The sequence below is a fragment of the Channa argus genome, chromosome 21 (genome assembly GCF_033026475.1).
Source record: "Channa argus isolate prfri chromosome 21, Channa argus male v1.0, whole genome shotgun sequence".
Taxonomy (NCBI): domain Eukaryota; kingdom Metazoa; phylum Chordata; class Actinopteri; order Anabantiformes; family Channidae; genus Channa; species Channa argus.
The window spans coordinates 9,646,989-9,660,157 of NC_090217.1; the positions used below are offsets into that span (position 1 = coordinate 9,646,989).

General features: G+C 37.9%; 1 protein-coding gene across 16 annotated transcripts in view; it reads left to right on the forward strand.

Annotated features, from left to right (window-relative positions):
* Positions 1–13,169, forward strand: part of LOC137106374 (ELKS/Rab6-interacting/CAST family member 1-like) — a 105,746-nt gene that overhangs the window by 32,579 nt on the left and 59,998 nt on the right. For 6 of the 16 annotated variants that reach the window (XR_010911928.1, XR_010911929.1, XM_067489534.1 and 3 more), the window contains 5 exons: positions 198–335; positions 1,966–2,106; positions 4,074–4,214; positions 5,732–5,925; positions 6,361–6,471. Coding sequence is in view for 12 of the 16 variants with exons in the window: in XM_067489534.1 (XP_067345635.1) it covers positions 198–335; positions 1,966–2,106; positions 4,074–4,214; positions 5,732–5,925; positions 6,361–6,471 (725 nt within the window). In the remaining 4 variants the exon portion in view is untranslated. Of the gene's footprint in view, positions 1–197; positions 336–1,965; positions 2,107–4,073; positions 4,215–5,731; positions 5,926–6,360; positions 6,472–10,128; positions 10,141–13,169 lie in introns of all 16 variants that reach the window. The other 10 variants (XR_010911930.1, XM_067489537.1, XM_067489541.1 and 7 more) reach the window with 2 other exon arrangements.

Below are 13,169 nucleotides of genomic sequence, written 5' to 3' on the forward strand. Positions count from 1 at the left end.
TACCTCATTTATTGTTTAGTATACTTCAGTGTAGTCACAGCAGTGTGAGCTATATATTTACATTATGCAGTTGTGTTTGTTGTTTATTAATGTTGGAAAATGTATTGTTCTTTGTGCTACATATCTCTTTTTAGGTGAATAATGCTTAAAAAAACTATGGCACATGAGTGTTTTTCCATCTTTATTTGTCTCTGCAGATTGAGAACCTTCAGGATCAGCTGAGGGACAAAGAAAAACAACTGAGTGGTCTGAAAGACAGAGTCAAATCTTTACAGACAGACACTTCCAACACTGACACAGCACTGGGAACACTGGAGGAGGCTCTGGCTGAGAAGGTACACTTACACCCACACACACACACACACTCACACACCCATGGCTGGTCAACATAAGGTCAACTCCTGTGCAAGGTTACATTCGTAAAACCACTATGAGCAAATCCGCCGACCACCCAGGCAATGACCAAAACACTCTAGATAAATGGAATTGAACCAATAATCACATTGACTGTGTAATTGTTAAATAATTGACAGCCTGGGTTCATACACCATCCGACACACGTCCACGTGGTTTGAACTAACAACCTCACCCTCTGTCTGTATTTCAGCCTAATCTTTCAGGTAACATAGTCATGAAACAGTTCTGAAACTGTTGAACCTGCAAGCGGATTTTTTATGATTCTTCAGGCTGCTCTTTGTGAGGACATGACCCTGGTTCTGGGAAACCAACCAGTGACACTTAAACCAGCAAACCACTTTAAAAGTGTTTGATGAGAATATATCTATTTGTGCTGTTATGTGCATTTAGGTTACAGATCCAATCTCCTTCACACTTGCACACGCACACAGGAAACAGGACTATTAATTGCGTGGTGACTAATACTCAGGGTGTCAGTTAGACGTGTGAGTGTTGGATGGATTATGTAGCTGAGGACTCCAACTTCACTCAAAACAGCTTTGATAAATTTTCTTTGCCCTTTCATTGTTCTGGTTCACTGTTTTGGTGCCTTTTGGATATTTTTTCTTCTTGCTTGCTTTCTATTTATTTTTCATGTTTCCATTCTTTCCTTGCTTTATTTTATAACTTCTTTTTGTTTTCACACATATTGTTATGAATAGTAATGATGAAACTGAATATAGACATGTCAACCTTATGATATTTTTACAGTGTAGGTGCGTAAATTGAATGCAGCCTGTTTGTGTTTCATACTACTTAAAGTTTGTTTATTGCTTTATTTCATGTTTTGTCTTTTGTGCGTTATTCCAATTTTGCAAGTATGTTTGCGTATTAATTCATGACAGACAAAAATAAATTAAAATCTGAATTTCCTTGATGTTTTTTTAGTAGACATTTTATTCTGACACACACCATTGCATTTATACTTGTGACAAGTCTAACTGGTGTAATGCTTACAAACCATCACATCTACATGCCTAACCTGAGTCCAAAAACGTAAAACTTTCATATAATTTAATGTCCTCACGCTCTAAAGATTTCTGCTTCTCAAACCTTAGCAATACAAGAACAACCGATAAAAGCCAGTATAAACTCTTTGGGCTTTTTGTGCTCGTTTTGTGTGGATGAACTTTTGTACTTTTGCTTGAACTGGCCGCTCTGTTGTTCTATAGCTGCAATGTCTATAGTGTTTTAGTGGTTGTGATTTTTACATCTTGGGCCAGAACATATTACGTGTGTAAAATCACAGTTGGCTGTTAGATCCTGTCAAAGCTGCCATATACATAAAGTTTAATGTGAATGTTATTAGTATAGAAACTTGATACTGAGTGATTGTGACTGACTGCTGGAGTGTAAGTGCTGATTTTATTCTCTGTCTCACTCCCTCTACCTTGACTACCTTTCTCTCCACTCCCTTTTCCCTCTTTTCCTTTTTCCCTTTGTCTATTTCTTTTTCTATCCTTCTAACCTCCATCCCTGCATCTTTCTCTCTTCTTTCTCTGTGTTCAGGAGCGAATCATTGAGCGGTTAAAGGAGCAACGAGAGAGGGAGGACAGAGAAAAGGGCGAGGAAGTGGAGTCCAACAAGAAAGAGCTGAAGGAGTTGAGGGAGAAAGTCTCCCAGCTGCAAACTGACCTGGCTGACCGTGAGGTAGAACGCACACACACACACAAACACACAAACACACACACACTCATATCTGTGGTTCACACTCTCCTTTCCCTTTGTGTCCCTGTCAACGAAAAGTGATTGATCTATCACTGAAGAACAAACCTCAGATCCGCCCTAGTCTTACGAGTCCTAAAGCCAAAGGACAACAATGATAAAACAGTCACGTTTCTTTGACAACAAGATGCATAACTCAGCAGACGACACAGCAGAGGAAGAGAGCGAGAGACAGAGACTGACAAAGCATTGTCTTGAATGTCATAGTAGTTTTAATTAAACACATCATGAAAACCAGTGCTCTTCGGGTATCATACGCAGCTGTAACTCTAATATTTAGAAGTCCTTGTTTTTTGCTTTAATGTCCGTCTTAACATCTAAAACCAAAACGTTGGTAAAAGAAGGGCCTGATGTCAAACCTGACTTGAAACAAGCAGAAAGACTGCTCAAGATGAAGTAGATGACAGATGGAGCAGATAAACCCCAGCTACCAAATTACTGACTTTTTGAATCACTTACCACAGTTTTCAACACGTCTATTAGCTACAACATTAAGTGGCATCTAACCACACATTGAGCCATGCGGCCCAATCACATCGACTATTTCTCATATCGAATTATTGTTATATTGAACGCTGCCTTTATCTTGACATACAGTAGGACGATATTCGTTCAAATTCACATTTTTATTTTATTTTATTTGTTGTCAAGTAGAAAATACACTTTTCTGGAGGGAAGAGAAAACACGGATATTTAGTAATTTGTTGTGAATTTAATGAGTAGGTCATTTTGTTCTTAGCAAATATGAATTTACTGTAAAGGTGGTCTCTAAAATAAATGTTCCTGCATTTGAGTTCTGTATGTTTTAAACAGAAAACATACTAAGTGAGCTTTACAGATGCTGTAAGGCTTTTAGGCACAGCCAGGCTAGGTGTTTACCTCTCTTAACAGTTTAGTTGATAAGCTAACCACCCGCTGGCCTCATATTTAGCATACAGACATGACAATGGGAACTATCTCTGCAGGTGCATCTCTCTCAAGTATCCCTAAAAGTGAAGCTGCTGCTTTAAATACATCCTGAAATTAAAACGGAGATGTTGTGCTAGTTTTCACCTTTTCTGATTGTTCTGTTGTACTTTTAGTGATTGTGGGCTCATAAAACCTGTTAAAGCCCAATATATCATTTAAAAATACTCCGACAATAATCAAGCATTCCTGTCTACACTGTTAAATGCAGATGTGGGGTTTGTCTGACAACAGCAATATATACAAGTACACTTAAATAGAATCAGAGTAAGCAACACAGTTTCTCTGACCAATGCCCAGTCAAACATGATGGTCCGTCGTCTGGAGTTGGTATTGTCAGTCAAGGGTAAAATTACATGTCTGAATGTCTCTCCTTCTGGTCTCTCTGGTTTCTGTTTCACTGCTATACCAAAAGAGGAAAAGACCAGAAAAGAAAGGGAGTGAGAGACTTCACGGATGGTAGGATTTGAGGTGGAAGAGTGAGAAAAGAGACACATCATGGGAAAAGAGTTAAAGAACAAGAAACAATCATTCTGCCAACTGTGTATGAGGATCTTAAATGATAAATCCAGTTTATCATGACTTAGATTTTGCTTTTAGCCTTTATTCTGTTTAACAATAAGCATTACTGTATTATTACTGTATTCAGAAAGTTAAGCGCTGCAATCTAGAGCTTTTGTGACAGTCAGAGGTTGGCACCAGTCAATAGGTTCCGCTTTGGCTTATCTTATTATTGTGCTTTTCCTAGGCATTAAGTAAATTGTGTATTCTGGTTTTACTTTCTAATCAGTTACTTTGGAAAATGAAAAGGAAAAAAATAAGAACCGAGTTGAAGTAAAGTAGAATTATGCTCCGTTTCGAGTTCCTCACAATCCTTTTGACATTGATACATCAGCCCTCTGTGTTATCTTTCCTTTTTTCTCCAGGCATCCGTGTTAGATTTGAAGGAGAAGGCTTCCTCTCTGGCCTCCTCCACTCTGAAGAAGGACAACAGGCTAAAGAGTCTGGAAATCACCCTGGAGCAGAAGAGAGAGGAGTGTGTCAAACTGGAGAACCAGCTTAAAAAGGTTAGCTGTGAACACACTTTAAATTCAGAAATAAATATACCTACTGCGTGTAATTTGGACTGAAAAAGACCAAAATGTAAATGCAGTAGGGAATTAATAATGCAATTATAACGTTATTCTTTCACAGTGGGAACTAACCAGGTGAACCAATTGCAGCAACTGTTGTTTTCTGCTGATAATGAAGCACATCCATTATATTATCCCCCATTTCTTAGCTTTACAGAAATTGTGGATTTTAAACTAGTAGAACCTGTCTCTCATATCCCCCTTCTTTTATTATCTTCAACTGTTTTCCAATAGAGAGGACTGGTTGTGGGTATGTTTGTGCTCATATGTGTGTCTTTTCGCATATCACATATTCTCTCCCACACAGCAGCCCATAAAATGCTGTGTTTGTATGTGTGTGTGAGAGGGCTTGCTGACAGCGTTACAGTCTTTTTCACAGAGTGGAGAAGACAGTACCACCACCACACCCTGTGTGTGTGTGTGTGTGTGTGTGTGTGTGTGTGTGTGTGTGTGTGTGTGTGTGTGTGTGTGTGTGTGTGTGTGTGTGTGTGTGCGTGTGCGTGTGTGTGAGAGGGAGAATGTGTGTGAATGTGTCAGTGGATCTCTGGTGTTTCTCTCATCAGAGTTTAGTTCTTAGTCTCTTTCTTTTACCATGGTTAAAAATGAGACTGAGAACTTGTGTCTGTGTGTGAATTGATTGGCATTGTGCATGTAACTTTGAGTGTGATGTTTCTTTCTTTTTTTTTCCTATTTGTGTTTCTCCCTTTTTCCCTCCCTCCCTTTCCCCCAGGTCTTCTTATAATATCGTCAGACACCCAAACATTTCCTCTCCACATAAAGACCTGTAAAAACGGTTGTACACTTCCAAAACTAATAGGGTTTGTGTGTTGTCAGACCAAGGCATGTGCACACACACACATATATACACACACAAATTCAATCTGTCCCAAGAGCAACATTTGCTTCTGGGAAACGCACACAGCTGTTCTAACCTCTAAGATGGTTATAACTTGTTTTTTTCTTTGTTATATTTCACTTGTTTCTCAGTGTTTCTCAGTTCTTCAGCAGAACCAAGAATTTCACTGTTAGTCCTTACTCTCTCTAACTAAAATAAAAACCAACTATCACCAATACTACTTTCATCAGAAACATTCAATAAAAATCCAAATTGCCGCTCTCTAGATTGGCCAGACTTGCCATAGCCCCCCCAAATTACTTTTGATATCATTGCAATTATGTTAAAGCTTCCCCATTTACACGATTTAGCTGCTGAAGTCTGAATAAGACTCTAAACAGTTTGTCTCTGGACCCTTAGAGATTGGTCTGTAAATATGCTTTTAAAAGCCAAGGAGCAGTTATACTCCTACAAAGACTCTGTCATGTTCAGTAATACTCAACACCTGTGTTTTTATTGGCATGCCCTTTAAATTAGACCATATTTTTTTGATCAAATGTTGGCCTCCTCATTTTTTGTTGCTGGGTTTATTTTTAAAAATTAATTTCTGCTTCAGGCTCAGAGTGCAGCAGCCGAGTCCCAGGCCAGCACTGAACTCTCCGAACGCATCTCCTGCCTGGAGCAGGAAGTGACCCAGCACAGAGAGGATGCTCTCAAGGCCCAGTCTGAGGTGGAACGACTTCTGGAGATCCTGAGGGAGATGGAAAATGAAAAGAACGACAAGGAGAAAAAGATCCATGAACTGGAGAGGTGAGAGAGTAAGATAAGATAAATAGAATTATCAGCAACCATGACAAAGATGAGAACTTCTTCCTGTTAGCTTGTATTAACCTAAGTAAAGAGAAAACGTTTAAGACTGATTTTAATAGTTGAAATGATAATTGAATGTACTGTAAATGGGCTGTACACTCCACCTCCATAGCACAAGGCAATTGTACACATTGTTGGAATATGTGGTAATCTTCTCTACACTACTAATCCATTAGCTTTTCCGTTGTTTCACTCCTTCCCCTCCCTTCTCTCTACCTCTTTTCCTTTCATTTGCCATTAATCATCTCTTCTTATTTTTGACATTCTATTGTATCTTATTCACATGTATGTACTGTATGTGCATCATGTGATTCTGCATCTGTTTGAGTGTATTTGTGTTTGTTTGCTTGTGTGTTTGCATCCATCAAACCCCAGAAATCCCTCTGCTTCTCATCTGTGGCATTCTCAGCAGTCGCGAAAGCAGGCCTCTTTCCCAGCTGCCTCTCAGCAGCCAGTGGGGGGGCTGGTGTGGGACTACCTGGGCACGTGAGTCATAGTGGCTGTCAGTCAGTTAGGCTGATGCACGACAAAACTCACTTTTGCTCGTCAGAAAGATGGGATATGAAAGCACTATGATAGAGACGGCTCCCATGTGGAAAAGTCTGTGGAGTGGAGCATTTTATTATTTCTTTAAAAGTTGTAATTACTGTTCAATGTCAACCATCACAGGACTACAAACTGTGATGCTGCATAAATCGCGTGTAGCGTCCTTTCATCAAAATTAAAATTACTGTCACAAGAAATTCAACTTTAAATATAACGAAGATCAGGGAGCTTTCTTATAAGCATGCTCTTAAAGATATGAGTGACTAAATAATTAATCCAAGTTAGAAAATAAATAGGACAATACATAGCAAGTGAAAAAGTTAATGAATAATTCATTTTTTAGTATCTAGCAATTGTGCCAAATAAACATAACACCTTAAAATTTAGATTAGTAAGATAAAACATTGGCATACCTCATCTTGGGCTCTAGAAATTTGTAACTTAAGTTTAGTTTCATGTTTACAGCTCCTCTTTTCACATCACATTGAAAGAAAATAAATAGATGTGTCAAAGAGATTCCCCATGTTCCCCAGCCTTTTCCACATAGGACTTAGAGTATGTTCACTAATAACCACCATCAAAGAGTTGCAGCATTAGCTCAGTGTTGACCAGGCTTCTCTTTTGAGGCTTATTTGGACTGTTTGCAGATTTTAAAAAATGCTCTAAATGTGGGTAATCTCCACTTGTTGTACTCGCATCTGTACCATCGGCAGATGTTTTTGTCATCTGTTATACTGCATCGTGACAAGCCAAAGTGCTCAGAAAAGTTTGTAAAATGAGGGCATGGTTTGGCCCCAGAGACTCTGCCGTACAGCCTGAAAGTCTTTGAGCTTCCGTTCTTGTCAATGATGCAACTCTTTCATTTAGTGGCTCTGTTTTCAGGCTTCACTTTTGTTTTACTTTCAGCATAGGATGCTTGACTTATACAGTTTAACACATTTTTTATTAGGAGTCTGGGCAGTTCACTAAGTTTCTTGTATTTTTTCTTTATATTAACAGGAATGGAATGTCTTTTCTAACTACTTTTCTACCTGTCTGTCTTTTTCTCTGTCTGTCTGTCTATATAAACTATATCTACCTCATTAGCTAGTCTTATTGTCTTTCTGTCTGTCTATGTATGTATGATTGTCTGTCTGCCTGCATGTTTACCTGCCGATGTGCTTACCCGTTTTTGATTGTTTCTGAATGAAGATGAATCTGTCCACAAAGAAAAGTTCATAAAGAGGAACAATGGTGTCATGACCAAATATATAAGGTTGGATTGGTTGTATTTTAGTGGCAAGGATAGGTTTGTCAATGAGGGTTAGGTAAGTCAGAGCCTACTGTCTCCATGTCTATATGTCTCTCGATGCCTTTGATATTTGAACTGTAATGTGATGTCTGCACCTTCTCTCTTTCTGTCTCTTTCATTTTTTCCTGTGGTTTCTTCCTTGGACTCTGCCCTCTCCCACTCTGCTCTCTCTGGCTTTTTTTCTCTGTTTGTGTGTTTAATATTGTATTTTCACTAGAAGTTGCTGTCAAAAAATGAAGGGAGACTCTGTATTTTCTCACTTTGTCCCCATCTGGCCCGTAGAAAAAACTGGTTTGTTAATAATTTAGACCCTTCTCACTTTAAACTGGTATGTTGTAAATATATGTATGTATTGTTTAGTCTGCCAGTGGTCACAGATGCAGATTTACAGCTGTGCTAAGTTTGTGGATAACATTGTAATGCAACTTTATAACCATTTAAAAATGCAGATGGGCATTAATGTGGGAAGTTTTAGGTTTATACATAATGTGTTTTTAAAAGATTTATATTATCTCTCCCAGTGGATTTCAATTTCTAAAAAAAGCTTGTAAGCATTTAAAACTGGAAAGGTAATTGAATTTAGAATGATGAATGTTTTTTAAGATTAAGACTATCTTACTGTAGTAATATTAGGATTAAGTTGACTCTTTAGAAGTGAACTTAGCCCTACTGTGACTTTCACTTTTATTTGTTTAGTGTAAGTGTTTTCAGTATATTAGCAGGTACAAGCATATGCTATACTTGGTATATCTTGACATTTAGTGCTTGCGTATAGCTGTTAAATGTATGATGAGGTTTGCAATATTTGGCTAACTTAATCTAAATACGAATCAGAAAGGATTAGGCTATACTCCTGCATCAAAGACTTCAAAGGCACATTTAAGCCAACTGCTATCAAACAAAAAACAATGATAAGCATGTTTGTTAGGAAATCTCTCATAAAGAATTTTTAAGGTATAATAATATATTTAGAAAATTGTCTTTTTTTAACTTACAACCACAGACTTAGCACAATCAAGTGCAGTACTGATACTAATTTTAACCCAGTGCTACCTAAACCTGCTGTGAATTAAAAGACTTTGCCTTAAGCTAACAGGTATGCCAGAGAAGAAGCCTGTGGCCAACTCTTAACTTGGCACAAAGGCTAACCCTGGGCTATGAGTGAGCAGCAGGAACTTTACTAATGAAGAGATCAGATGTGGGTTAAACAAGGGTAAAAATCAAGTCTTTTTATTTCCCCTCTAGTGTAAATCCAGCTGTAATGGTACCAAGTTATTTATTTCAGTAACTAGGATGGTAATTGGACCAGACCGAGTGACTTCACACTGAGGGGAAATGGAGCTGAAAATCTGCCCTGATGGCCAAAATAAAGGATTTGGATGTACAAGTGGAAAACAAAAAGGGAAAGGAAGGTGGTGGTGGTGGAGAGGGAAAAACAGTGAGACGGAAATTAACCAACAGTTAGAGACAAACAAAGAGAGAAAGAAAAGAAGAACAGAGAAAATGGTGAGGGCAGGAAGATAAACAGAATTCAGAGAATAGAGGAAATCAAAGAGTGTTAGAAAGACGTATAAAATAAACTGGAGTAATGGGAAATTACATAATTTTATTGCGTGTTATATTGTTTTGTAATGAACAATTTGTCTCTGGCATGTTGAATTCAGCCTCCTTCACCCTGAAGTTTGAGCTTTGCCAGTTTAACCAAACACACGAAGAGTGATTGTGTGGGATACTTTGGGAGTCAGTCAGTGTATGAGGCAGATTATATTGAAATCACATCAATCTGTTTGTGTTCCTTCGTCACAAATCCACACACCCGAATTGGTCTCGGGGAAGCAAAGGAAGATACCAGCAAAATCCAAAACATTAAAGAATAATTCCATGTGAACATGCTCTCAGCTTGTACTTTGCATAGCTAATTTGCTCTTGTTCTACGGGTGATGATAACAGTTTGTCGGTCTGTGTTCCCTTAAATGTATTTAAAGGTCATGTAAGTTGAGCAGGTACCTTATAACCTTCAATATTTGCTTGCTTGCATTTATCCTGTCTGTGTGACTATCTGCCTGCCTATAGGTGTTTGCTTGGTCATTCCTGTCTTTCTGTCTGCCTGCAGTTCAATTATTGTCTGTCTGTCTGTCTCTCTGTCACTTCCTCTGTCTCTTCTCTGGTTCCTCTTTGAAGAATGATCAAGCTGGCCAACCTAATGCTCAATTCCTGTCTCCCCTCTCACCTTTCCCTCTCCTTCTCTGTCTCTCTTTCCCTTTCTTTTATCTTTACAATGCAATGCTGTTTCCTGCTCTACGCAGTCTTGCCTCAAGGTTAGTACTGCATGCCTATTTTTCCTCCATCACTGTCTGTCTCTCTCACCTCTCTCCTTCCTCAGCATACTTCTTGTCATTCATCAAGATACTCTCCCATCCCTTTCACTCTGTCGTAAACTCTGCTTTTAATCATTTTCCTCATGTCTGTCTGTCTTTAAAGGAGACACCTTGACTTTCACGCTGTTCTCTTATTCTGTCACATCACAACTTTCACTCTGCTCTCTTTTTTCTGTCACATCGCCACCTCTTTGAAGAGGAAACATTATTGTTTCTTTGTTTCACTCTCTGCTAGTCTCATCACGATACCGGCATTTGAACTTTGATACTAGCACCCAGTTTAATAACTTCAAAGTTAAGACTACCAGAGCATACAAGAAAAATGTTCAAGTTATATGTTGCCATTATTGACTTGGACAGCTGTGAACTATTGCTCTGAGGTCTCCTTACTTCAGTTGGGTTTCTTTCTTTGTGGTTCTTATAGAGAAATCACTTCATTTGTTAAGCAGTTAAAAGGGTCTCGAGTCCAACTCAAGTTTTGTGATTTTTTTTTTTCTTGTACTGTGTCAGCTATTATTTCACATTTTTCTTAATTCATATTTCTGTGTTCGGCTCTTTAAATTGCTGTGAACTCAGCACTTAGACGGTTAAATGCCAAGTGGTGTGCGCGTATAAAGGAAAACCGAAAATTACCAGAATAACCAGAAGACAGTAGCTGTTTCCGTCTGTTTCCAGTCTTTATGCTAAGCTAAGCTAACTAAGTCTTTAGGCTGTAGCATTTTATTTAATGGACAGAATGTGTCTAAAGAGTAAATATATGAATAATTCCAAGTGTCCACATCTGGAGTTTAAAAATAAAATAATCCTTTTCTTAGGCGTTAATATTCCTATCCATATTTAGGAGGTGACTAATGAGATTTCAGGATGCAAAACCCAAAGTCTGAATTTGGTCTTTTCAAACAGGCATATCCAAATCATGTTGAAATTTCTCTGACCTACACATCGTGATCGACCACATAATAACCACTTATTCCTTCTGTTTCCTGCATAAATCTGGTGGTCTGAGTGCTTTGTGTATTCTGCTCAGCAGTAAAGGTCTCCCCAGTGCCCCCTCTTTCTTTGCTCTGTCTTTCTTTCTCAGCCTCTACAGCCACAGTTCCCCCTACCGTCTTGTCAGCCTTTTCATAGCTGCTGTTGTGGTGTTTTGTGATTCAACTCTAGAGGGGGAAATGGAACAAAAGAAAAAGTTAGCCTTGCCTTTCTGTTTGGTTGACGACAGAAGACTCCTTTTTCTTCTTCTTCTGTCCTTTTTTGTTATTTTTTTCTTATCCTGTCTTTTTTCCACTTGTTTTGATCTTGAGCTAAGGAACTACTCATCCACTGCCAATTGTCTGACATCAACCTTTCTGTAGCTTAAAAAGGAATTGCATGATTTCTTTTTGTGTGTGTTTGCATATGTATGTGTGTGTGATCCCTTTGAGGTCCCGTATGACTGTGAGCACTGATGTGGTGCAGGGATTTGTCAGCTAATGGGTGACAACAAGCAGATACGGACACACGCTCACACATACAATCACACACAATGCACATTGTTTTTTGCAGGGATCACTACTGAGAATCAGTTAATTAAAATACCTGCTCATATACACAAACACATACACACACTCACACAAGATGAAAAGAGAAAAGAAAAAGAACTGTTTTACAACATATGTTTCAGAATATATAAAAATATAGACATACAATAAAGTTACTGTGGCTAACTGTAAATTGATTTTGTTCGCTGTACTGTTTGTCCCTGCATGCATTTATTTTATGCATACATACAGTGTTAAGACACTGAGCTAAGCTGACTCTTAAGCTGTTGACTTGTCTGCAGTATACTCTAGAGTTCAGATAAATTGATGAATATGAGGCTGTAGGACAGCGTTCCAGTGTATTAATATAGGGGCTTCATTGTGCTCCATGTCAAACAAAGACACTGCCAAAATCAACTCCAGTTCTCTGTCACGTGCTTGCACTATTATCTAAACAGCCTTCATTTAGTGTATGGTTTGTTCCTGAAGTGTGGATATAGCCCATAAATATGATTTATTTTCATAAGTAGAGATGCTATTGAAAACGACATTTGTTGTCGTCTACCGTTGTATTACACTATATTTGCAGCTAGATTCCAGTAAACCACAGTGTGGTAGTTTGTATACATACAATACCCATGGGACTTAACTTCCTTACGTCCTTATTTACCTTGCAAATTTACTTCGTTATTCCTTAAAGATGTGCTTCTTGCGTTCATTTTTCTTCTAAAGTCTGTAAGAACAAACTATTTTTGTTCATTTTTGTAGTGTATATATTTGATCATGTTTTTTTATATGTTTTTAAAGGCTTAGTAGACCAAACCAATACTTCCTGTATTTTCAAAGGAAATACTGAATTCCAAATAGTTAAAAGGAAATCCTCGATGTTAATGTTGGGTGAGCTATGCGTAGTAAACATACATAAGACCCTTGAGCATTTCTGTTCAAATATTTATACAGGACTCCAAATGTAAAATTAATATTACCTTAATGTGGGTTCTTGAATATCTGCTCCATGCTAATGAGGGAGGTTTCTTATGAAGAGTGTTTGAGGTTTACTGAAGTTATAAAATGGGGTGTGTGTGTGTCTGTGTATATATCTAAATTTTTTTTTTACAGTATAATAAAAATTATTTATTAATTAAAGTGAAAAAATTAAAGTTTGTGCATTTCTGTATAGGCATCTGTGTTTACATAAGGTGTGTGTGTGTGTGTGTGTGTGTGCTTGGCCATGTGATAGTATTTTTAAGGTTTAACAAATCATTGAAAGTTTACAATAACACTAACCATGAATGTTAGTGTGTTTGCCCTTAGCATGTTTAGGAAATATGTTTTCCATATTTGCCATCATATTTGCATGTGTGTATTTGTTTGTGAAAGTTTGGAAATTGATGTTTTTTGTTATGTTATGCAGTTACATCTCAATATGTGTTCACAACTGTGTGTGTGCTT